This window comes from Corvus moneduloides, chromosome Z, assembly GCF_009650955.1.
Source record: "Corvus moneduloides isolate bCorMon1 chromosome Z, bCorMon1.pri, whole genome shotgun sequence".
In the NCBI taxonomy this organism is placed as follows: domain Eukaryota; kingdom Metazoa; phylum Chordata; class Aves; order Passeriformes; family Corvidae; genus Corvus; species Corvus moneduloides.
This window is the reverse complement of record NC_045511.1, coordinates 45,877,903-45,903,447: the sequence shown is the minus strand read 5'-3', so window position 1 is coordinate 45,903,447 and position 25,545 is coordinate 45,877,903. Positions and strand designations below refer to the sequence as shown.

General features: G+C 41.7%; 1 protein-coding gene across 7 annotated transcripts in view; it reads left to right on the top strand.

Annotated features, from left to right (window-relative positions):
* The window catches only part of PALM2AKAP2 (PALM2 and AKAP2 fusion), a 265,964-nt gene that overhangs the window by 154,123 nt on the left and 86,296 nt on the right, over nt 1-25,545 (top strand). For all 7 annotated transcript variants that reach the window (XM_032097533.1, XM_032097535.1, XM_032097534.1 and 4 more), the window contains one exon: nt 4,982-5,064. In XM_032097533.1, coding sequence (XP_031953424.1) covers nt 4,982-5,064 — 83 coding nt within the window. The remainder of the gene's footprint in view (nt 1-4,981; nt 5,065-25,545) is intronic.

Genomic DNA, 25,545 nt, shown 5'->3' with positions numbered 1-25,545 from the left:
GCCTCACCAGAGCATTAATTAAAGAAAAGCGCAAAAAAACAGATAATGAGTGGTATTCTTCACCACTTTAGTTATGCCTTTTTCTTCCTGCTGCTATGTGACCTCTCCCAATCTGAACACCAGGAAGCCACCAAGCCATTTAGTGGTTTAATAAATAAACATATCAGCACTCTTGCTGGAAGATCTTTGTTCCTAGACTTTGTCTTTTTCTTCTACCTGTCCTTCTTTGAGGATTTTATTTTTCTGAATGACCTTCTATTAATCACAGGAATCACAAACTTTACTAGGGTGGCAAACTCTACTTTGTAGTGTAACATGGTATCTGTCTGCTGGCTCAGCTGGGCACTGCCAAGATATCAACACAAGGACATAGCTGGTCTTTCATTTTAAATGACAAGTCCTGCGTAGCTGAAAGAAAGCAGACTGGGATACAGCAGGAATTCCTGTGATCCAAGTCAAGTGAAAATAGTTGCTCTAATGAATTGCCTCTTTGGCCTGTTGAAGACCAAGTTAAATGATGATCCAGGATCTATGTGGTTTGGGCTGACCTGTTCCCTTCCATTCTGAGCAGGGCAGGAGGCACTCTGGTGAACAGCAGACTGGCCAATAGACCTGGGATGTGAGCACCCTGCAGCAAGGAGAAAGGACCAATTTGGGAGCAGTAGTTTATGCTTTTGGGACACATATTCAATGTACCTTGGCTTTGAAAAGGACTAGAAGGGGTCCCACAAGCAACCTGTCTCAGTGAAAGAGAATGGATCCATCTGCATGCAAGCAAACAGTTGATTTGGTCAGACAAAAACTACTGTCTTGTGAGAAGTGAAGAAAGCTTGATTTAGTTTTCCTGGTGAATACCCTTAAGTGCTTTGTCTACCTTTTCCTCTGAGGAGACAAATATTTGCCCTGAAATTTTTCTCTGATTCAGCTCCTCTTATGCTACGACCTGGTCCTTTACTGCACCAGTTTCTTTGACAAGAGGATGTAGGCTGCCAGATTTCAGATGGATGGAGTCTGCTCCAGTGCTAATAGCTGTATGGCATATGTTTGGAGTTGTTTCCTGACAGCTCAACAACACAGCAATGGAATTCATATGCTGAAAACAGAGCACTTTGTTGCTAAAACAAATATCAAAACCAAGACCCTAAGTCTGTAGTTCCTGGGTTTTCTAACAGAGTTTGGGGTCACTGCAGAGAGTTCACATACTTTAGTAGCTGAATTTCACCTTGTTTCCCTTCCCTGTCTAGCTTCTGTGGAAGTAGAACAGAAACCCGAGGGGTTTGAGAGACTGAGGCTGGTGGAGCGAGGTCCCTTGAGATGAGTGTAGTGCCCCCAAGTCAAAGCTAGCCCAATCAGAGGTGCTTCCCCATGGTCACAGTGCTGACCATGAAGAACTGTGATTCAGGAACAGGCTGGTAAAATCTCCCCTTGTGTGTTAAGAGCAATGAGTGGGTATGCACAGCAGTTTTCCAGATTCCCCATCAGTAGCTTTATTTTTCATCCATATTGTGCACATTCACTGCCAAATACATCACCAGGAACTAATCTTACTGGACTTTTACTCAAATTTCATCCTTCCTGTCTTGACAACACCTGTTCCATTCTCTACTGGCTGATGCTGGTGAGAGCCCAAATTCCTTCTAATTATCTGCACCTTGATTCTCTCCCAGGTCTGCATGGATATGTCTCTTAAGGAAAGACTGTTAGCTCAGCTTCATTCCTGTAGTATTATTCGGTCCTCTTTATTGCAAAACTCCTGTCATCCATCAAACCCTATTCACAGTTGAAATCAACAGCAAATAAAAGGAAACAAAGAAGTCAGCACAGTGCTGCACAGAAGTGGAACTAGCATGCACAGAGATGGATGAAAAGCCACTGAGCCCCAATAGTGCTGATGGAGCTGCCCTGCAGCTGTTCTGGTTGAGTTACTTCATCACTGCTGTACACACAATTATAAAAGTAAAATTTTAGCTGTGATAATGGCAGCAGGAGCTGGTACTATCTAGGCCTTTAAAACATGTCCAGGGATGTGAACATGCTTGGATATTTTTTTTTCTCAATCCAAGGGTGATTATGAAGTTGCCATGTCCCTCATGTAAACCAGGTCTGAGGTCCATGCTATAGCACATGTGACCTCTCACCAAAACCAGAGTGGGGATGAAGTCTACTCATTATATTTATTTTGTGAGATGTGTAGGAAATACATAATTTTCTTATGCATGTTAATTTCTAGGCCTCAGACTTTCATGACTCTTTTTTCTAGTTAGGTACATTTATTACCACTGTAATGTTCTCTTCTTAATCCTTCAAGTGTTGCCACATCAATGGGGAATATGTCTTACAAGTGGACAACTTAAGACAACACCAGTGCCTTCCAAGGTGTATGCAGAATGCTAGTTGTGGCACAAGTGTGAAATTAGGTAACAGACAACTCCACTGAGCATCCTAGTCAACTGGCTACACTTTCTTGGTGGGCATAGGCTGCACATATATCAGCATTTCATCAGAGAGCAGTAGTACAGTTTTTAGTGAACTCCTCTACCACATTTGCAATTGATTCAGATGTGGAGTGATTCACATTACAGGTGGTACTGTTGAGTTGTGTGCAAGAGTGATTTTGGAGGAAACCAAACCCGAAACTCTGCTAAAGGGTCACATGAAACACTTTTCAAACCCTGGCGTAAACATAAATATTCAAATCAAGTATTACTCCTTATGACAGTATGGTAACATTCACTCCAAGGAATTGGACTAAATCTAGTCTGACATCAAACCCTGGAAGTATTTATAATACAGATTTAGGTACTTCAGCACCACCTGCTCCCATCCTCTGATCCAGTCCAACAGCTACTACGTAATGAGGAGGCATCCATTCAAGGATAACATGCAAAGACTTCACAATTCCAAATACATTGCTGAAAAAGATGCACAGTGGCTTGGGTATGAAGGGAAGTTTTAGTGAAATGGTATAAAAAGCCACACAGCTCTATTTCACATCTGGTTTTGGATAGCAGGAGAGCATATAGATGTCAGCAGACAATGAAAGCCCCATTATGCTGAAATGTTATATATAGATACACCAAAAAGAAGGATCCTTTTGGCCTGAGATTGGCATGAATAAAGCTATCAAAGAGAGCTGGAAGGAAATAAAATAAGAAAAAAAGAACTCAGGGCAGAATAAACTAGTTGTTTTTTCTGCAGCATCACTTCCAAAGCAGCAATGCTCTATGGGAACCCCGTAGAGCATAGAGATGAATGCAAAGAAGGGATCAGTCCTGTGCTAAAGTCACAGGATTAGAGCTCTGACTTCATGGGCTTTTTCAGAGTGTGGAGAACACAAGAAAAAAGGTCTCAATTCCATTTCTACTCACATTGGTTTTAATCCAGTTCTCAAACCTGCCTGAGGGCTACCTATTGGCTCTGTGAACTACATGGACACCGTAGCTCAGCAGGTAGCTAGAGGAAGGGCCAGCTCCAAAGAACTTGTGCTGGAAAAAGTTAAAAGCATTTTCAGGACTTTTATGGACACATAAGTTCCACTGGCACTTTTTATACTCTTCTCACAGAGCAAAAGAAGTCTAACTGAAGCTGCAACCAACCAATATTGTTAGGAGGAAAGATGCAGGTCTGTAGTGAAAGTCTCTTAACTACAGCTCAAGCTAACACTGTTAGCATGTGCCGCTGTCTGCTGGAGCAACAAATATGCAAAGGGCATATCTGAAGCACAGATCCTTTTTGCATAAGTAATAATAACACAACTGTGGTGCATGCACAAATAGCAGTGGGTTGAAGAGACACACTCAATATCATAGACTCAAGTAACAGCAGAGGGCATTAATAACTATCCTTGTATTGACCAAGGGCTGCAGAGCCATTTCAAGATGGATTATTACATGACAGACCCATTTCAAACTTAGTAGGCTTGCACTGTGCTGTGGCAGCATAAAGAACATTATTCAATGTACTCCCAGTGTACCTGCAGCAGAGCTACTGGAGATGATATACAAATCCTTATACATCTTACTCCTCTATAGAGGAGATTATGTAACTCCTATAATTTAATTTCACATCTTAGAAAATATTCACTGATTTAATCTAACTCTAACCCAACATTATTTAATTATTGCCGTTGCTACCGAAATTCCAAAAGCAACCAAGCAGCTGTCTGTGGCTAGCTACGCTTAAGCAGGATTGTCCTTGAAGGTGAAATCAGCAGATATGTTCTTACCTTCTTTAAGGCCTAAGCGTGATGTAGAAATAAATATGCAGAGGTTCTCCCAGACAGGCAGCCCACACCATGCCCTGTGAGCTGTGCTTGTGACCTGACATGACCCAATAAGCAGTGGATCATGTCAGTTACCTGTGCCTGCATGACGAACAGCATTCTCTAATGACATACTCTTAGTTAGGGGTCTAGATGCTCTCAGTTACCCTGTCCTTTGGACACACAGAAGTGATGAAGAGTCCTCTGGTTTCTCCCCAAGACAGGACAAGCTCATGCAGGGAATGGTGCAAGCGCAGGCGCACCTTCAGCACAGCAACACCGGTGAGCAAGGAGCAACCAGTGTCTAGGGAGATGCTTGGGGCTGACAAGGCTGGACCTGGCAGTCAGGGCCATCCCACCACCCCATCAGGAACTCGGGCAGCTCTGGCACTGGGAATCACCCTAGGGACAGGGATGGCCACTGAGCAGTCTGAAATGGAGTACGTTCTTCCTGAGCCATGGCACGCTGTGTCAACACTAAGCACATGTTGCATTTTCCCCCAGAGGTAGCTGCCTCTCTGCAGCACACAGAGCTGTCTCCAGCTGACAAAGATATTTGTCAGTCATAGATTTTGTAGCCTTTCTGCTTTCTTTAACAACACTGACAAAACACCAGGCTGGTGACAGAGAGTGGCGGGTAGAAATGGATCTAATCAAAGCAAAGCAACCTCTCAACCATGCATATTCCCCCATAGGCAATAAATGTCTTTGGTTTTGTAGGTGCAGGAGGATTGGCTGTGCTGCTGAGGGACCCACCGGGACCATGCTCCTGTGAAAGTTCTGAAGCCAAGGAGGGCACAGTGGTAAGTCTCCTCTCACCGTGTCCTTGTGGGAGGCACAGGGTTCTGCACTGTGTTCAAACATAATTCTTGATGGACCCCATGCTCAGTGGAGTGCGTCACATCTTCAGCTGCAAGGAGGCTGTCATGCAGGGAGCTTGTCAACATGATGAGGGCAAGTGTGCTGCACTCATCTGGTAGCCAGGTGTAGTGGGGTGGCATGTGGAAACACACTGTTTTGCTGGAAAAGCCATGACGGAAATACTCCTTTTTCTTTGTCGTTCTCACTGTGATCATGTGCAGCCATCTGTTTTTAACAGCAGCAAATGAAATTGACAGTAAGATACAGAGAGTGGAAAGGCAGTGAACGGAAAGTGAATTCCTGCAGGGCCAAGATATTCATCTTCACGGTCACCAACATTGCTGAGCCTGAAGAAGTTTTTTTCTGAAGACAAAAACAACCATGTTAAAAACTAGAAGTGTCTCCAAAAATTTTACACTATAGACAAGACATTTTTAAATAAAGATGCAAATTTGAGTATACATAGCCCATATTAATGCCTAAGTTTATTTAAATCTTTCACACATCTTTAAATTAAATTAAAATAGCAATGAAGGCTCTTAAATAGGTTCATATGAAACTGACGAAGCATATTTCATACATCTGCTACAACAGTAGAGTTGTTGTTTGGGCTTTTTTAATTACAGTTAGTTAAATTTCGCCCAATACCTAACCCTTTATTTAGAGAAGCATTTAAAAATAAAACGCAGCAAATTTGTGTCTTCTTCTGGTCTATGGGTAAAAACTAGTGTGAGAAGCTCACATGAGCTACCTTTAAGATTTTAAAGGCCATGATAAATAATCAACTAAAGCCAGCATCTGCATAACTCCTTTTTTTGAATGAGAAAAATGGAAACACATAACACATTTTGATTTTTCTTATAATATTTACTTCTTCCTTTTACTAACTAAAAAAAAAAATATTTTCCCAAAATCCTGATTTCCTACAGGCTTTATTTTTGTATTTCCTATGGTGCTGATAAAATTCAAACAGTGCTGGAACAAGATGGTGCTTAAATAATACCAAAACAAAACAGATCTACTAATAAAAAATACAAATCTGGCAACATGTAGTTTACAATTTAGAATGGACAACACAATACCAAATTGGGTATCAAAATTGGTATTCACTCTTGGGTATCAAAAACAATGACCAAATTTAAGGTTAAATCTATAAAGCAGCAAGTCAACACATCCTCAGAGACACCAGTCAATAAGAAACTACTTTTCATTAGGGAAATAATTTATAATACAAGCAATAAAATTAAGGTTCAAATTGATAGTGCAAAGAAGTCAAAATGAAACCTTCATGTTATGGTTAAATCAGATATTTAAATCATTCTGATTGCAGCTGGAGCATGGACTTGCACAGGCATTCCCAGACATTGTGCCCTGGATGCTATCAGTGCTCTGCTCAATGCAGTATCACTTTGTGGCAGCTGTAATGTCACAAGCAGGACCTTTAGGGCTGCTGGGAAAGCTCTCAGCTGGAGTTTAATCAGCCCGTAACTTTCTCTACCTTAAGGTCATACTTAAGGAAGAGGGGAAAAATGTTCAATGACTGTGGAATGCCATTTGTTTTAATAGCACAGTACTTCCAATGCTTGGGACCATAACATCACGCAGAACAAAATCTGACTTAGTGTTGTTTCCTCCTTGGTTTTAAAAAAGAGGTCTCGTTTTTTTTATAAAGACCCCCCACTGAAGGAAGAGGTTTAATGACATAATTTTGGAAGAGGGAGGCTGACTCAGTGTTGCTACTAATGTAGCGTGAGCAGAATCAGCAAAATGCCAGCACAGGAAAGTCAATAAAGTCCTTGAGAGTATCCTAACCGGCATGGAAAAAAGATTAATTTAGTCACAGCAAATGATAAAGAGATGAAATTTTCTTTAATAAAGTGCTAACAATTTGTGGAAGGGACGATCCTGGTGTTTGAGGCAAGGATTATATGGAGCAGTTGTTTATAAACTCTTCCAAGTTTGCATTTGCTGAGAGAGACGTCCAAAGTATGTCAAATGGGCAATGCTATTTTCATATAAGAAAACTATCAGTTCAAGATCAACTCCAAAAATAATCTATGCAGACCTAGTTGCAGTATTGTTTCAATAATATTTTCAATTGATAGAAACAGGAAAGAGAAATCCTCATATCTTTATTTTCAACAACCAACTTACTCCAAGGGGAGACCTGGGCCATCATAAAGTTCCCTTCCCTTTAACAAACTATTAACAAAGAAACAACAAGCTACACTTAGATCCTGACTGTGCTATTGACTGTAGGGTTCAAGCTAATGGCAATTTGTGTAGCTTTCAATAAAGTGTAGAAAATTCTTACATCGAATAGGCAATGACATTCACAATCAGTGAAGACAGGATATGGATCAGTAAACATCAGTAAACAAATGCTACACTTGGAATACTCTCCCTGACCAGAGGAGAAATTTGTAGTCCTCCTTAAGAGCCACTCCATGTAACATGCTCTGAACTAGCCAAATTGGACCTATTGTTGAACAAGCCAAAGTTTGTACGTAATCTTGGAGGGTTTTTTATGTTTCTCCCTTCTTTTCTAAATAGCAAATGCTGCCTCTTCATTGTTGCATTTAAAACACATCCTGTTATGCCTGCAGCTCTCTTTAGAGTGCGCGTTCAGAATACCGTGTACTTTATTACTTTATTTATTTTATGCAGCTTTTGCTCAAAAAGTGTATGTGTGTGGGAGTAACATAAACTGCAGCTGGTTGTCTTTATTTTTCCACCATCATTGCTGCTAACAAGGAATGTTAGGAATTGACTGGCAACAAGGAAGAAGATGTACATACACAACATTTGGGTTTTCTGCTATACTGCTGTACAGGAGATTGAGAGATCATCTTGGTGAACAACTTCTAATGTCAACAAAACCTTTAGGACCTTAAAAAAGATCAGCAGGAGGCTGAAAGAATTTGTCTTGCAGTGAAAAGAATACTAATATTTTGGTGTCATATATTTGATCAGAAATATAGAACATTAATTTGCTTTTTCATTGGTGTTATGAAATATTAAATTACCAAAGAACCTAAGTAAGTCCAGAAATTTATGGAAAAAAATAACTGATTTCACTATGCAGCTGCTCAAAAACAAACAAGCAAACAAAAATTCAAGCAGATCTAGGATATGCCCCTTCCCCTCATCCTCCCTCTTGCCCTGCTGCCATAAATGTGTTGTGGATGAAAACCTTCCAGATAACTCAAAATGACAGAGGCTTTGATACTTTCATCACTCTGGATCAGTTTATAATGGAAATGCTTTTTCTGCACAGTACAAGTATCTGAAGATTGTGAGGCCAGACAGGAAAAATCCCTGGTCATCTTTCAAAGCCTGCATGGCCTCATATCCCCTTCTTCCTGGCTCTTCAGGCAGTTTCAGATATATCTGGCTACTATGCCCACCATGAACAGGTACTGCTGAAATTCAGACACAAAATGCAGCAAAACACCGAGGCCAGGTAGAAGCCAACATCAAAAATAGTTTATTTCCTGCAGCTGATTCTTTCCCAGCTGGCTCCTGCCCAGTCTCATCCCTGCTTTCTCAGGCTGCACTCCCCATCCCTTGTCCTGTCTGAAGCTCACCACCTCATGCTGAAGTCATCAGAGCTGGGCTGGGTGATGGAGAGGAGGATTCATCTGAGTTACTGAACCACATGTCACAGCACACAGCTGAGAGTTCATTTCCGGTTATTTCTGCTAATTGCTCTCGAGAGCATCTTTGTATCATCATGGAGGCAGGCAACATTGGTCAGGGAAACCAGTCATTCAAAGTGATCAGGCATTATGTTTGACCCCTGGCATTGTAGTTTTATTCTTGTGACTCTGCATGGAAGCTGTCTAAGCAGAGTAAGAACACTGCCAAGTGGTACCTGTGTAAAACACGACTCCCTACCTCCACATCCAAGACAAATAAGATTGCCTGCTCCAACAGTGAGTTAGACATTAAAATGCACATCACTTTTGTAGTGCAGAGTTGGATTTCCATACAGAATACTGTGTATATTTAATCAGCAGACCTATTATCAGGTTCTTGTATCATCTTATTATAGCTTCATTTTGCCTGATTGCACTTCTGATGATCAGAAAATACAGTGAAGCTAAGACTTCAGCTTGTTGCAGGGACAGCCAGTCCTTCAGCTGGCCATAGGTTTGGTCATTGGGCCTGTTCCCTTTCTAATTCAAGAAAAGGACACATCCTTAGGAAACTGTGATACTGTTATTTGAGGGGAAAAAACCACATTCTTGTCATGATAATTTCTTCTTTGAAACTATTATCCACTTCTTTGAAATATTATCCACTTGTCTCTGACTTTCTGAGAACCTTCAGGCAGTCTTGGTTTCCTCAGCCACTTCAAGTGTTGCCATCCACTCTGCAGCAGACAACACATTCCAGTTGGAGGCATTTAACACCATTGCAATAGTGCTAGAAAGAATAAGCATTCAGCATTTTGTCTTTCCAGGGCTTGGTAAAGTGTGTTGAGAAGGTAGCTTAAGGCTGAAGATTAGCACTTCAACGTGCAAAACTCAGAAGATTGAGAGATACCGAGAATTTGCAGGACCATTCAACAAGACAGTAGCAACATAAAGGTGAGAATGTTAGGAGTATGGCAAGAGGGCCCTGATATTCTGTGTAGTAGGGATTTCAGTCACTGGAGCCTGACACAGTTCCCCATGTAGGAGTAAAAGCGAAGGCAGAAGGATTTCTCTTCTCCTTTATTGTCAGAGGACATCTGTGGTAATGCTCCAGGAAAAGATGTCATGACAAAATGTGCCTTTCTGCATTTAGTTAATGTATGGAACAGAAGTAACCACTGTGTTGGCTTTGTCTAGTAATTAGATGTACAGAATTTAAGAAAACTGACCTGTTTTGGAGGCTGCTACTTGTGAGCTGAAAAAGCTAGGAACATTTCAATATGAGCAGGTAAAGTTTAAATGTTACTATTTTTAATAATTATAGAAGTAGCTTAGTTGTCAGCTTTTGTTTCTTTTTTTTCTTTCCTGCTTAAAGTTTTGTGTAATGTCCTTTCCTGCTCATCACACTTTCTTGCCCCAGACACTCACAATTCCTCAGTTCTTTCAAAATCCACCTGTCTTTCTCCACATGTTCATTATGAAGGTCTTTTTTTGCTATGACTGCAATCGATTCTAATCAGGCTTCTTTTCCAGTTTCTACTTTCTACATAAATTCATGCAGGTGTTTCAAAAACATACATTTCACTCTTTCTCTATCACTAGATTTCTTCACAAGATCTACACAGGCCTATTGAAAGCCTCTGATTACATTCTCTTCATATTTTTCCTCTGTCGCAAGTCCCAGGTTCCCACTCTGCTTAGTTTCTGCTAAAGCTTAGTTTCTGCTAATTGTTCCTCTTGTTTGCTGTCACTTTTACTTTACTCCACTCTCCTGTGTCTCCCACAGTTGCTTATCTCCCTTATCAGACTCTTTTTCCTGGGGTGCCTCTGGCCCCAGATTTTCCTGCAGGGGCAGGAGAGGTCTCTGCACATCAGCACCCATTATTGCTTGCATTTTGATAACATCAGGGGCCAGATAAGAAATCACTATGTTGAATGAGATAAACTTACTAAAAGAAAGCCATTCTCTAGTCCAGGTCTCAGTAAACACTTTGGATCCCTGTAAGAGCTATGGCACAAAAAACTTCCAGCTCCTTCTTCCATCACAGATTTGATCAATAATGGCAACAAATTATTTCTGTGTTGTCTGTGCTTGACCTACTGGAATTTATAGTTATATTTATAACTCAGTTTTTGCAAATACTATAAGGATGAATAATCAATGAAATACACTATGTATAGGTGTTTATGTGTAGATACTTAAACATTTCTGGACTGTACATTTTGTGAATTGCCTACACAAACAATTTGACCAACTCTACAGGACTTTCTTTTAACTATAGAGCCTAATGCAGGACAACACTGTTTTATTCTCTGCAGACAACTTTATTCTTTGTCGTGTCAGTTTTATTGTTCCACTGGTCGTGAATAAAAGCCTGCATCTGTTCCTCAGGAAGGACTTAATCCAAAGCTTATTGAATGCATTGGAAGAGTCTCCACTGGGCTTTGGATCAAGCTCTTTAGTTCACAAACAAATGCTTTTTGTGAGAATATGCTATTCAAGTATTGTATAGAAGAGTTACAGAGGTTCCCTATTTCTAAAATAATGACTGCTCTTTAAATCTTTTTTGCTATGCCTGTTCTGTTTCAGGAACAGTGTGCAACTGTACACAATTGTTGAAGTACTGTAGTCCATGTTTATCATGTCCCACCAGTTGGTATAAAAGTGGAATATGTAATGCTGTGGTAACAAGTAGTGCTATGTTTATAAGGCTACTCCTATGCAGACAGTAATTCGAAAAATATACAGAGATACACTTCCTGCCCCTAAGGATGATCAGGCTCAATCAGGCAAGCTGGGACATCTTTCAGGACTGCCTTGTGTTGGTGTTATTGATGAAGCAGACTTGAAAGAAGGGTTTGTAGAATAAAAGAGAGTTACTACTGAATGGGATTTTTTCCTATCCTTAGGAAAAGGAGCAGACTGAAAGGAGTCACAATAGGGGAAAGAAACAGGGGCTATTGTGGAAGAGAGTACAATGAGACAAAGATAAGGCAGGAGTAATCAAAGCAGAAACATTAGCTAGAGCAAGACAGTAAAGAACTTTTAAGTGAAACTTTACAGCTCCAGATTCAAAATGACTGCATTTTCCACAAGGAGGGAGATTGTGAGTTGGTTATGCAGTGGCATTCCTGCAAGCTGCAATAAAATAGATTTTTTTCCTTACAATATCTCAGGTACTGAATACTTCTGTGGATTTCTTGTGAAGGGAAACTAACAGTTCCCGTGAATCGAATAGAACATGATGCCAATGAAACTTGGCTGGTTTTTCATCTGCAGAACAGAGTAACCTCTTCACGTGGGTGTGAAGTTACTACTGGGTATTACCCCTGTGACATAATTGCTTGCAGTAAAACACACTATACTGTGTGGTAAGTGCTTGCAAGGTTGCACACGTAGTTTGTAAGCTGATGGTGACTCAGACAGTTTATGGAGCCAGTACTAAAACATTACTCACTCAAGGAGTCACATTTAAGCCAATGAGATTACTCATGTAGTGAGTGGCTGATAGAGATCTTGCCAAGCTATTCCACCGCATAATAGATGTGTGTAAATGAGCCTGTTAGTCAGGTGAATAACTTCAGAAAGGAATTTTTAAGTTCATTCTATGTATGAACTTTTTCTATTTGAACTCCCTAACCACAGCTGAGGTCCTATTACATTTTGCCAACTCCCACTAACAGGCAGTCCCTATCCTAAAATTCATCAACTCATATAGACAAATAAGGGAATGTGACTTGCCTTCAATCACATCACAAGTCAACAGCAAGGCCAGGAATAGAACAGGGATCTCCAGTCAGTTTTCTACCAGCAGCTCCCTGCCTCTGTAATTCACAACATTTAATCCCTGCACTGAATATAAAGCATTTATGAATGTGACCTCCAAACTTCCTACAGCTCTTCTGCTGACTGACTGATGGATCTCTGCATTCATTAGCTTTATAAATGCACAGAGAATACACTGAAGTACCATTTTCATCTCACACATATTATTAAAAGCTGGTGCATTCCCTCATCCAGCTCATCTGCATGTTTTCCTGCAGTCAGAGAAATAACCAGAACCACAAGAAAAGGAAAATTAATTTAATCACAAAATTTCTGACAGCCAGTCTAAGACCCTTAAAAAATCTGCATCCCAAGCAAAACTCATTTTTCATATTCAGTAGAATTCAGTGTGGAGGCTACCATATCAAACATCACCTTTCAGGACTGCATTTCATTTAACACATGATATAAAAGTGCCTGGCAGATTCAGCATCATTATCACAGTATTTTCCTTCCTTTCTTTATTCTGCATTGGTCTCAGGATATTTTAGAGCTCACAGAGAACAAGAATAGTGTGCTGGGCTGTAAACAGCAGCCTGAAAAAAATTCTAACAGGAAGAAGTATCCTCTTTGAATTATTCTCCATTTGAAGGTTCACTGCATAACAATAAAAAACTGTGCCTCACTGAAACCAGGCTCCCATATACTGACAGGGTCCCAAAGCAAAGACTCTGAGTAACTCCTATGTCTCCTGGATAAAGCAGGAGCAGCAGATACAGCTTCACTCCTTTCTCTCCCTATTTCTCTCTCCTGTCCTCCAAACATCTTTGTCTTTCATTTCCTTCTCTTTATCTCCCCATCCTGAGTTGCCCTGTGTCTCTTCCCGTTCTAACTCCAGGCACTCTTTGTTGGCAATGGTTCCACCCTCTTTCTGCCCATGGAAGAGCACACATCTGTACAGAGGCAGATTGTAAACTAGGTCAGCTTATATGGCAGAGATAAAAAAGAGTAGGAATAAGAGCCTTTTTGTATAATAACAAGGTCTCACATAAGCATGTGGCCCAGTTGTCAGAGATGCTGAGCATCTGCTGTTACCACTGGCTTCAGTGGCACTAGTCCTCATGTCCACAGGCAGCATACACAGAAAAACATCCTCAGTTTTGCAGTCCCCTGCAAGCAGAAGTTCAGATACACAGTAGCAGTTCCTTGATGTTCTCCAAGGCTCCTACTAATCTCAGGATCTGTTTTTGTCAATTTTTCCAACATGTTCAGCACAGTCTTGGGATGTAAATTCATCAGTCATTGGAGGAGAAATGAGGTGATACTGGAGATAATACCTTTTCAGTTCACAAACACATAAAGCAGGCCTGAAATAGAATGACAAGTGAGGAACTGTCATGTGAGTCTTAAAAATAACTATTTTTCTTGGCAAATATTTGGTTAATGCTGCTATCTTTATATTCTTCCTCCTTTCAGAGTTTTTAGGACAATACCAACTAATCTTGCAATTCATTATTTAAGTAAAGGTATTTTAACATTACAGTGAAAATAAGGGAAGGCTGCACTCTGGCAAAGATTAATTGCTCCTTCCCCTTACCTGAAGCTCTCTCTAATGCTGTAAAAAAATTACAGAGCATTAACAAACTGCATCAGTCTCGTTTGTGATACTGCTTTACTAACAGAAGAAAATCTGTGCTGCAGTCACATGCATCGGTCCAATCTTGTATGAGTCCAGAAAGCAGGAAGGGGACAGAAGGTAATTGTTGGAACAAAAACATAGAGGGGTGTGAACCCAGGAAGAGGAGCTCTGAAATTCCCCCTTCAACAGTGTAACATTGTTGGTTTCCACTGATTTTTCTCCACAGTCCAGTATTCCCACGGTCCAAAACTTGGGGCCTTTAGAAAGCAGAAGACTTGACAATGCTTATTTTAATTATGATTCTGAGGCCTGGATGGGACCTTTCTGCATGGTTCTGAAGGTTCCCACAAGTAAAAAACACTGATTTATTTCTTTTCTGCCCTTCTGATAACTGCCTTATTCTGGTTTTAGTAGCTGAGGTTCCTAAAAACCAAATAAACACGGTCAAACCTGTGAAACATACAAAAAGGATGTAACCCCCATGCCCCTTTTCCTCTTTCCTCCACACCCCTATATTGCCATTTGGGCAGCATGCCTATCTATGGGAGTACAGACTCTTACACCTGCAGGGCAGGATGGTGTGCATGATCAGCAGTGCATGTCCACGCACAGGTGCAGCTTTCCTTTGCTCCCTGCCTGCTCTGCAAATAGGCTGAATGGGGATGTACTGTGGTTCTAGCACCTTATCCTAGAAGGACAAAGGCTAGGAGTCCTGTCTTTGGGCAGATAACTGCATTGCAGACATTCCTGGGGACATTCCTAGGCGGCGCAGCTGAAACACCCCTGTTCAGAGCTGATGTCTCGTCCTCCTTCCTGTGCCCCATGCTAGTGTCAAGTAAAAAATGTTCATTAAAAAGCCCATCCTTGGTCCAGAGAATTTACAAGAGTCTGAAAGAGAGAAAACAGATGGCTTCCAGTAGGAAGAACGGCAGACAGTTCCCTGGGTCAAAGACCTTGGTGGGGTTTTGTCTGTACCATACTCTTGAGCGCTTTCAGACACATACATTTGCAAAGATATGTAGTTGATTATTAAGATAGCTTCTTACTTACATTAATAGCACCAGCTTACCAGTCCGCACTTGTACATGTATGCTTCAGTTTCCTTATACCATTAGCTTTTACTATGAACCATTTTCATTATCATACAGCACTCAGGTAGCAACCATGCCTCTGTGCGAGCATCTGTGTCCTTGAGTTCTCAACAGAGAGTGCAGCAGCTGAATTAGCAACAGCAGCATGTAACCTCCCATTTAAAACACTAGCGACTGAAGAGTGGAGGGTAGAAAATGTGACACTAAACTTCAGTACAGACTGGAGAGCTAGAGGGCTGCAAACCTCGTGCCTGTACTGTCCAAATACAGAGATGCTAATTGGGTTAGAACTAAAGGACACCTAATGCAATCTATCTGAGAAGAGTCAACACTGCTGCTGTAAAGTCCTGCCTTAAACAAACCTTTTGGTGGTCTCTGAAAAGGTCAACAAAAACGTGGATAAGGGTGATCTAATTTCCGTATCAGACTGGGTGTCTAAAAGGTTCTTGACATAGGCTTTTAAGGAGACTAAGCAGAGAAAACAACAAGAGGGAAAGCCCTGGTATAGCTCAGTAATTGCTTAGAAGATAAAATTCAAAGTACAGGAACAAATCACCGGTTCTCACAATGGAGGGAGGTGCTGGATGGTGTAGAGTTCTGCCAGAGTCAATGTTGCAATGTGTGCTGTTCAGTGTGCTCATGCCTTACCTGGGAAGGGAGTCAAACAGAAAAGTTCATCAGTGGTACTCATTTGGCAGTAATAAGAGGAAACATTGTGAAGAACTATACCTGGACATTATGAGACTGAATGTGCAATATAAGAAATCCAGTATAGGTGAATGTAAAATGACACACATGGATAAACAGCCATTAGAAATGGTGGGCTCTGAGCTGGCATAAGTAAAATCTCAGGGTTATGACAGGCCATTCCATAGAAACATCACGTCCTGTGCTCAAAAGATCCTCACGAAGTATTGTCAAGAAAAAACATAATTCTGCCACTCTATGAAGGCATGGTTTGATCACATCTTACATCCTGCGTATTTCTTCAACTCAAAATTAGATCTATTAGATCAGGGTCATGCTCAAGAGTGCATCAAGGATGGTAAGAAGTACAGAACAGTCTGTGGACAAAGGTCCCCATGAGCAACCTACAGCTCTTCAGCCAGGAAGTGTATGATGTCCAGTGATTACAGTGGAGATCTACAAACCCATGAGCAGCTCTAAGAGAGGGTTAACTGTTCCCCATATCGAGCTGCAAGAAAGGGTTAGTTGTTCCTCATCTCCAGCACAGGAGCTGAGGGGATAATTAAGTTTGTATTGAAACCAAAAATAAAAGGCAGAGCTTCTTCATAGGAAGGATAGCAGGCCAATGGGAATCTTTGCAAGCATATTTGGGTTCAAAACGATATTGAAGAAGCCCAGGACAGTCGTACTGTCTATTGAAAAAAAAAAAAAAAAAAAAAAAGCCAAACCACACCAATAAAGCGGGAGAAGAAAGAAAATCAAACCAAAACCAAACAAAAAGAAAACAGCCCGATACCCGCGGCTTGGAAAGCCCCGGAGATGCCGGCGGAGTGGAGCTCCCACCCTGCGCGCTCCTCGGAGGCGAGCCGCCGGGCCGCGTTCCTTCCCTTCTCGACGGGGCTCGGCCTCCCCGGGCCCGGCTCCCTCCCCTCCCGCCCGCCGCGGGCATCGTAACAGGAGAGGCTCGCAGGCGGAGGGTAACCCGAGCGCGACAGGGCGGGGGCTGCGGGGGCGGTCGCGGAGCCTCCGCACGGAGCGCTTCGCCCCGCGGGACGGGACGGGCGCGACGGGACGAGGCGGGGCGGGGCAGGACGAGGCGGGCGGCGGCTTTGCCCCCCTCTTTCGGCGTCGGCGAAGGGGGCGGGCGGGGAGGGAAGTGGGGGGAGGAGGAAGAGGAGGAGGAAGAGGAGGAGGAGGAAGGGGGATCCGACGTGCCGGAGCTGCGCGCGGAGCTGGCAGCGCACGCTGCGAGCCGGAGGAGCGGGAGCGGCTTGGATAGGTACCTCCGAGCGCCAGGATGCGCGTGTGTACGCGCGGCCGTCTGTCTGTCTGCCTGGCTGTCTGTCTGCCCGCCTGTGTGTGAGTGTGTGTGTGTCTGTGTGTGTGTGAGAGCGCGGCTCCAGTGCGGAGGGAAGGGAGGCGGCGGTGGCTGCGGCTTCGGCGAGTTGGCCCGCGGAGGGTTGCGGGCGGGAGAGGGGAAAGCAGACTAGGCAGGGCGAGGCGGGGGAGGTCAGGGGGTGTCGGCAGAGGTGCGAGGAAGGGCAGGGGAAAAGCGAGGAGGGAAGATGGAATCGCGGGGAGGGAGCGAGGAGGAGAGAAAGGGAGAATGCAGATGCGCGGAGGGGAAGGGAAGAGGCCAGGAGGAAAGAGGGGATGCCGAAGGGGGAAATTTCTGCCCTCGCCATCGGCAGCCCCGCGCGGTGTGCCCGCCAGCCCCGCGGGAGCCCCCGGCGTGCATGGCCCGGGTGGGGGGCGGCGCGGACCGCCGGGAGCTGCCGGACGGAGCGGGGGGGCGGGCACAGAAAGCCGGGTCTGTGCGCGCATCCCCCCGATGTCCGCGGGTCGGGGGCGGCTCTGCCCCCGCCTCGGCTGTGGCCGGGGGCGCCGGGCGTCTCCGCTGCCGTCCCTGGGGGGGGCCGCTGTGCATGGGAGACGGCCCGGTTGTGGGGATGGAGGGGACGTGTGGAGGGGGTTCAGCAAGATCCTGAGAAACCTGTGACGTAATTATTTTTTAATCAGCATGTTTTTTTCATGGCGATCTCAGTTTTTCCTGGACTCCCCTTTTTGAACAGAAAATCCCCTGTATCTTTGTTCCAAGTATTTCTATTTTTAGATTCCTCTGTAACAGCAAAGCATGAGTTCTAAATATTTTCTTTCTTTTTTATTTGGCCTCTGCTGAAGACCACTGCAGTGTAAACTTTTTTGAAACACTGGTGTCTCTTCCAAAAAAGTTATTGAAATTATTACCGAGGTGAGCGGGCCGGCAGCTATTGTGGGTATACCAGTGTGTTTGAGTTCCTGATAACATGAATCACTAGCCGTAAAGAGCAGTCATCATGCTGAAGTTAGGTTTTTATCTTAAGATGAAGTGCCTGTCAGGTCCCAGAAGATGTACATTACGGCAATAAGTACCAGCCTAATGTTAGAAAAGATAGAGCATATTCCCCTAGCTGTGATTTTACCTATGAAATAAACGTGTTGTTTTATTATGAGCGCTGATTAACAGTTCAACATTGTAATGATATTCTCTGATTCTAGCATTGTCTCATAGCTCTGGTATGTCAATTTGTATTCATGCTGTGTAAGTGTTTCGCAGAGGTTTTGCCTATCTGGCAGGGATTTATTTCAATTTCACAATTACATTTTCTGATCTCCACAGCCTCAGGAACCCAAAGAAGTTGTATCTATACATCAGTATCTGTTAAAGCACGTGACTTTTTTTTTCCTAAGAAATACAAGTTATTCGTAGCTTTTATGTCTCTGCACACAACAGAAGTTACAGCTGAAATTGTGTTCATTTAAGTGTATTCATTGCAAGCATTTCTGACCACTCAGTACTGAGTGTTTTTTATCGATTTATCTTCATTTTATATTTGAATGCCAGTCCATTTGCTGCCCTGACATAGCCTCTGACAAAGTAAGTTTTCAGAAATTTAAAATGTTACATACAGATATTGGCTTTTGACAACTGATACCTTGTTTTTTATATTAGTTTTCCTAGCTATCCAAAGAGTACAGGTCCCAGGTGAGCTCTTAAGTAACTTTAGCCATCTTTATAGATACCTTATAATAGTGCCAGTAAAAAATAGCTTTTGTGGCAACTGGTGGTTATTTCCCTTCCCTGTGAATGTGCAGCCTCTGTAGGAAGGGGAGTGTGCAGTTCTTTTAAATTACTCAAAAGTCCTGTTGACTTCAGCCAGAGTTTTGTCTAAGTTAAGAATACAAGATTGTATGACTTACAGCATGAAAAGTACAGCCAGCAGAACCCTGAGCAGTTTGATGTATACATTGATCATAAGACAATTTGATTCATGCCTGGTTTGTCTTCTCTAAACTGCAAAATTCACTTTTGCTACTGAAAACACCTGCTGATTTAGCAACTGCTATTGATACTCCATTTATAGCAAGACAAGAAGAGCTACATAAAGCAACATCTAGAACTGTCCCTATTATTACTATTCACAGTGTGATTTTTCTCTCATTGATGTGCTGCTGTACTGATTCTCAGGCAGTTCTGACTTCAACTGACCGGCAGTACATTTCTGGTTGTGGGATAAAGCAGATTGTTCAAAAATGGTATCTCTCTCTTCCTCCCTCCCCCCTTTAAAAAATGAAAAGCCATGGCAGCTGTCTCTTCTAGCAGGCTGTGCTGAGGGGGTATGTCTTTGTTCTCATGTGCACCCTGTTTCTTGGATGCCTAGAGTTCAACTTAAATTTTGTGTTATTTTGATACAATTTTCATTGCTTGCTTCCCATTTTTAGGCTGGTTTGTTTTTTTTTTTTTTGGTATTTATTTCAATGCCAAAACTTAGTGAAGATTCCCTAGGAAATTATGGACTCGCAATTCATTGAGGAAAAGTCTTTTCCAGTACTCCCACCCACAAGGAGCAAGTCCATTGAAGTTGATGTGGATAGGCTTGGCATTGAAGTTATGGGGGCAAAAAAAGTTGGCCTGTTTATTTATGATGATGCTGGCTTACCTAAGTATTGCATTAGTCCTGTAGAGGGATGTTCTTAAATTGACTGCTGACCTAGGCGACTAGAGTATAATTCTATAAAATTAAGTTTCATTTTGAAATACAGCAGCAACACTGAATGAATGCCAGCAGATGCAGCTATATCTATAATTTATATTTTCTTTGAGCCATATGCCAAAATGGTGTTTTTTCTCTTCTACAGCTCCAAAATTTTAAGTCATATATGCTTAACTAAATGTAAGACTGTGGTGTGCATAGCTCCAGTAAATTAGCATTTGAAGTTGAGCAGAGTCCATACTCTGTGGACTGTCCTATCTGGGATTCTTCTGCTGCTAAGAATGTATTTCACAGTACATCTTGATGGGGAGGGACCTGGAGAATGATTCTGCCGGTGAGTCTTTAGTGAGGAAGCAAACCTTGCAGTCTTCCTCTTGGGGGAAGTCAGTTAGGGATAGTTTCTGTCTCAGCCATCTGAAAATGGCAGATGTCCAGTTGTAGTTGGTAACATTAACTATCCCCGTATTACAACAAATGGAAAGGTTTTTACAGAGAGTGAGATTGGGAATTTTTGGGTTTTTTTAAAACCTAATGGTAACTTGTCATCATAGTCATTTTAGTTGACTGGAGGAATCTAGATGTTCACTAAGACTGCATCTAAAGGCCCTTCCAGTATTTTCTGTCATCAAGTTAGAGTTGTGGTTATTCAGTACTGAAATGTGTACAAAGCTTTCAAAAATACACATTGCACACAATAACTTCAGGAGACCACAGGTGTATCTCACTCCATCCAGAAAAACAAGTGTGAATCCTCAGAGCTGAAGTTTTTCACCTGTAAAACAGAATTCTTGTTTCTTCTTTTTTCTGCTCTACATTGGACAATCTTCGGGCTTTTTTACAGTTTTTGTTCAAACACAGTATGTTGAAACTGTAATTTCAGCTGCTACTGCAGGCTTGTTTCCCAAGTAATTACATTCACAGTGCTTGGCTTTTAGGGTAGTATGACAAAATTTTAAAAAAGAGGATACTTTTTTTATGTTACAATTCTGCATTGTCAACCTAAATTGTTATTTTTGGTGGTGAATAACCTTCATTAAATCTGTTACAACTGTAAATCATGCCATCCTTAAGTTTAAAAATAGATAATTTTATTTAGGTTTATAATTAGTGAGAGTTTAGAGTTCACTTTTTGTTTATTTGATGACAATAAGATACTGGATTTATGGGAGAAAAGAGAGCTGTATCTTCAGAATAATTCCTGAGAAATGTTATTAAAATACTGAAGTGTGACAAGACTCAAGTGCTGCATTGTTTAATGTGAGACTAACATACAATGTTGTGTGAAAGTGAAAGTTTTCCCTAGATACTGTACTGTCAGAGAACGATTTATTTAATCCCTTATTAATAACAGAGAAAAACAATATTGTATTTAAAATAAATCAGATTTCCTCCAAAACATATCTACATCTTTAGAAAGGTTAGGAATATTGCTTTAAAAGACGTTCACAAGCTCTAGGGAAAACTTTGGTATGTGCTACTGAATCACGAAAGTGTATCCTGTTCATTTTGGAATTTTCTTTCCGTCTTTATCTAATTGACTAAAGAGATGAATCATGATCCGGGAGAAAGAATGCTTCCAAAGCTCTCAATTTTTTTTACCTCAGAATCTGTTGATTCCGCTGTTTTTTTTCGGGGCTCTGGGCATCATAATTTTCCTATTATCCCTTGTTTCTGGGTTTAAAAGGGAAAAAGAGCAGAAAGCTTTGTGTGTAAATTACTAAATTCACATCACCACGTACTTTGGAAGGGAAGGGTTCTCCATTTTTTACCAGCTTTATTCTACATGTTTTTGTGTTCCTTTATGTAACATCTGTTTGTATAATTTCTGCATGAATCAGGAAAAGTTTTTAAGGATGCAGTACTGGCAGGGAAGGGTGGCTTATATCTGTCTCATTTATTCCCTTTCTAGCTGCTAAAGTTTACCACTTTAACAAAATTGAAAAAAAAAAAAGCCTCCTGCTGTGGTAATTGTAAATTATCTTTAAACTGGCAACTTGTTAGGGTTAGACTCACTTATACACACAGACACGCACACCCCCTAAAACAAACAGGCAAACAAAACCAACCAAGCCAATAAATAAACACCACCAAAACCACAAACACCACTGCTTCAATCACTGAGTAACTAAGTAGGTACAACTGTTGACTGGGCCTGGATGCAAATGTACCTGAGGACATATGCAGCTTCCTTCCTAACAGTTCTTCTCAGAGAGTGATACTTGACAAGAGAGATGTTATTTTTTATCCATTAAACCCAAGAATTCAAGTGGATGTCTTGTGCCTCGTTGTCTGGGACAGCTACAACAGCATGGTCTGAGTTGAGCTTAGTACAGCCACTTTTTCCCCAGCACTCTAGGGAAAAATACAGCTCCATCTGTATACATGCTTGGAGTGCCCTATTTCTGTGTCTCCTTAAATGTGGAGCAAGTTTAGTAGTGCCAGTTGAGAAGAATTCCCTAACAGAACTGCTAATACACAAACCAGATCTACCCATCTTTGAAAAACCTTCACTTTTAAGAAGTTCCTTTTTTTTAAAAGAAGTGCTCTTCTAGGGCAGGCTTCAGGAAGATGACAGACCAGACACAGGGATCAGGTGAAATGTACACCTGTATTAGCATCCTGAGCCTAACTCTACTGGCATACTAATTAAATAGATGTACATATACTAATAAAGCTCGCCGTTTTCACACAAGTAAAGAATGAAAGATTGCTTTTGTTAAAGTCAGTCAGTTTGTAGAGACCTTTTGTCTCTCTAATGCTGTTCTGTTAGGAGTGTATCACTGTACTCTTGTAGCCTTGTAAGAAAGACAGTGTGAAGCCAATCTCAAACCTTTAAATATTATTCTATCAGCTATCCTCAGAAATAGGTCATTTATTTCCAATTTTAGAGTTCTCTATTAGCTGCTACCCTGCCCCAAGAGTGAGTGCAAGCAGAGGTTTTTGCTGGCAATGCTCTTGAGAACCCACATGCTGGTGTGGGAACCCACAGAGTCATTTAACCTGATTTTAAAACCAAGTGTGTGCAAGGTGAACAAACCATTGTGATTTGTGCCATGGTTTGATGTTCTGACTGTCCCTATATTTTCAAGACATGTGTCAGTGGCTCAGCTTGCTCACACTGAGGAGAGGATGACTATGGCCAAAATACCAAGGAAGGTCTGGAGGACCAGGTGCATGAATAGGAAATGCAGCCACAGGAGTTCAAACACATTCAGGCCTCAACACCATGTTGTTTCAACTGTTCACAATGTGTGGCTGAGACAGGGGCACACCAGGGCATGTTCCCAGCAGCATTGTTCTGTCATGGCTTCGCTGAGCAGAGACTGATCCAGTTCTTCATTGTTCCTTGTTCCTGCTGCTGGTTGCTATCATTAAAAAGAGAAATTGAGCTAAAGTTATGGTCTGACTTTTTCATCTACTTGAGTATTGTCAGCATTTTCATAGAGTCATATATTCATGTAGGTTGGAAAAGGCCTTTAAGATCAACAACGGTGAAACTATTTATGACAATTCTGTATTTTTCTGTTGTGAAAGCAGTGAATATACTGAACACACTGGTCAGTGTATCAGTGGAAAGTAGCTTAATCAAACCACCCATTTGGATCATTTAGTTAGATCTGAAGAGCAGCCCTAAAGAACCTGTTTTCCTCTAAGGGTGATCCTCCTAGAAATTTCAAAATTACCTGAGCTACCTCTAAGCTAACTAGATGGAAAAAGATTTTTCAAGAAGTTTAAGGGCTTAAAATAGATCCCAAAATGCCAAAAATGTCAACTAATTAAAAGATATTTTTAATTTAGAGTGAGAACTATTTAGATGCTGTTCTTTCATTTGATAGGTGCCTGAGCTCTCCTGCATCTATTTGATGATCCCAGTCTCCACGATGCTTCCCATCGCTATCTTACAACCTGTACTTTCACTTGCACTCTTCTGTTTCAATTCCTGGCCTTGTTTAATTTTAAAAAGTCTAACAGAGACATACTAGCTTCCTCTTATGTACATTATTGCCAATGAAAGCTTCTTCTTCCTCTCTGATTCTTAAATCCGTGAGTCCCCTCTGAATCTCTGGTGAACCATGGCTCTGAGGAAGCAGAGCAGCAGCCACACTTTTGGGGAGTTCTTTGAAATTTGAAATGCTTTAAAAGAGGAACCAGCCTAGACTGAAGAAGTGCCCATTCACTTTCTGAAAATGAGACCTTGTAACAACATTTTTGATGGGCACTCTGAACACCCCTATCCTGCTGCCTGTTCGGTTTTCTGGAGTGATACATTTGTAAGGCCCAGGTTTCTGCTCATTTTGATGTATAAAATGTGCTTATCAACTTGGTTAATGAGAACAGAAGTGGCATGGCGCAGTGGCTCAGAGTGCATATTGACAGACTTCTAGTGAATAGTTCTCACTTTAAATTAAAAATATCTTTTAATTAGTTGACATTTTTGGCATTTGGGATCTATTTTAAGCCCTTAAACTTCTTGAAAAATCTTTTTCCATCTAATTAACTTAGAGATAGCTCAGGTAATTTTGAAAATTCTAGGAGGATCACCCTTAGGGGAATAAAAATCACATTTGGAGTTGTCACTGGAAAGCTGACAACAGCTACTGGCATAATTAGACAGTCTTGAAGCCAGTTTGTGGTAAGATCAGCACATAAGCAGGACTCCCCAGAATTTAGCTTTGGCAGTTAATTCCACAGACTTTTTGCCTACTTCTTGGGTCTGGGTGCTGGTGATAAGGAGTGCAGTTGGATTCCAAATAATATTTGGTGACTGAGCCAAACTAGCCCAGTCTTTCAGAATCAAGTGTGCTGAAGAGACTGCAGTAGAATTAATGTTTCTTGTAGGGAAGTTCCTTGCTCTTCTCTTTTTGTCAGATGTCATCAAATGCCTTCTGCTCTGAATAAAATGGTTTTAGGCTATTCTGCCTGTCATTCATTCTCCAGCCCACTCCATTATTCAGGGGATTCATCTGTATAGCAGCAACAGTTCAACAGCAAAATTGCTTTGTTTCCCTGGTTCTTGTGGGGTATGTGGAAAACTCAGAAATTCAGCTGTCAGGCATGTCTTGCCTACTGTTGGTGTTGACTCTGGCAAATCAGTGTATCCTGCTGGCCTGGGTAAGGGATGTGACTTTGCTGTGGTGAGCTGGATAGGGTTTGTATTAAACTGTCTCCTGCTGGAAACCTGTTTTCTTTCTGGAAGAAAAGGATGATAGGACTGTTCTCTTGTGTGCTCCAAGACTCTGTACTATCCAAGATTTCTGAAGAGAAATCAAGCCAACTCCCTAAGTTCTTGGCAGTGTGAACTGTCAAAAAAGGGACTTTCCAAGGGGATATTACCAACTGATCACCAGCTGCCTGGGATGTAGGTCCTTGGGGGCAGAGGAGCACGTACACATTTCCCTCCCTATGCCTTTGGGACGTGTTTCTGCAGAAAGGAAAACAGGACTGGAATCCTGCAGGTGCAGATGGTAACGTGTGAATGTATCTGTTGTCATGTTAGGTACTGGTAAGAAACCCAGAGGCAAAAGAGAATAAATAAGTCTTGTCACATTAACTGCTCATTTTCTATTA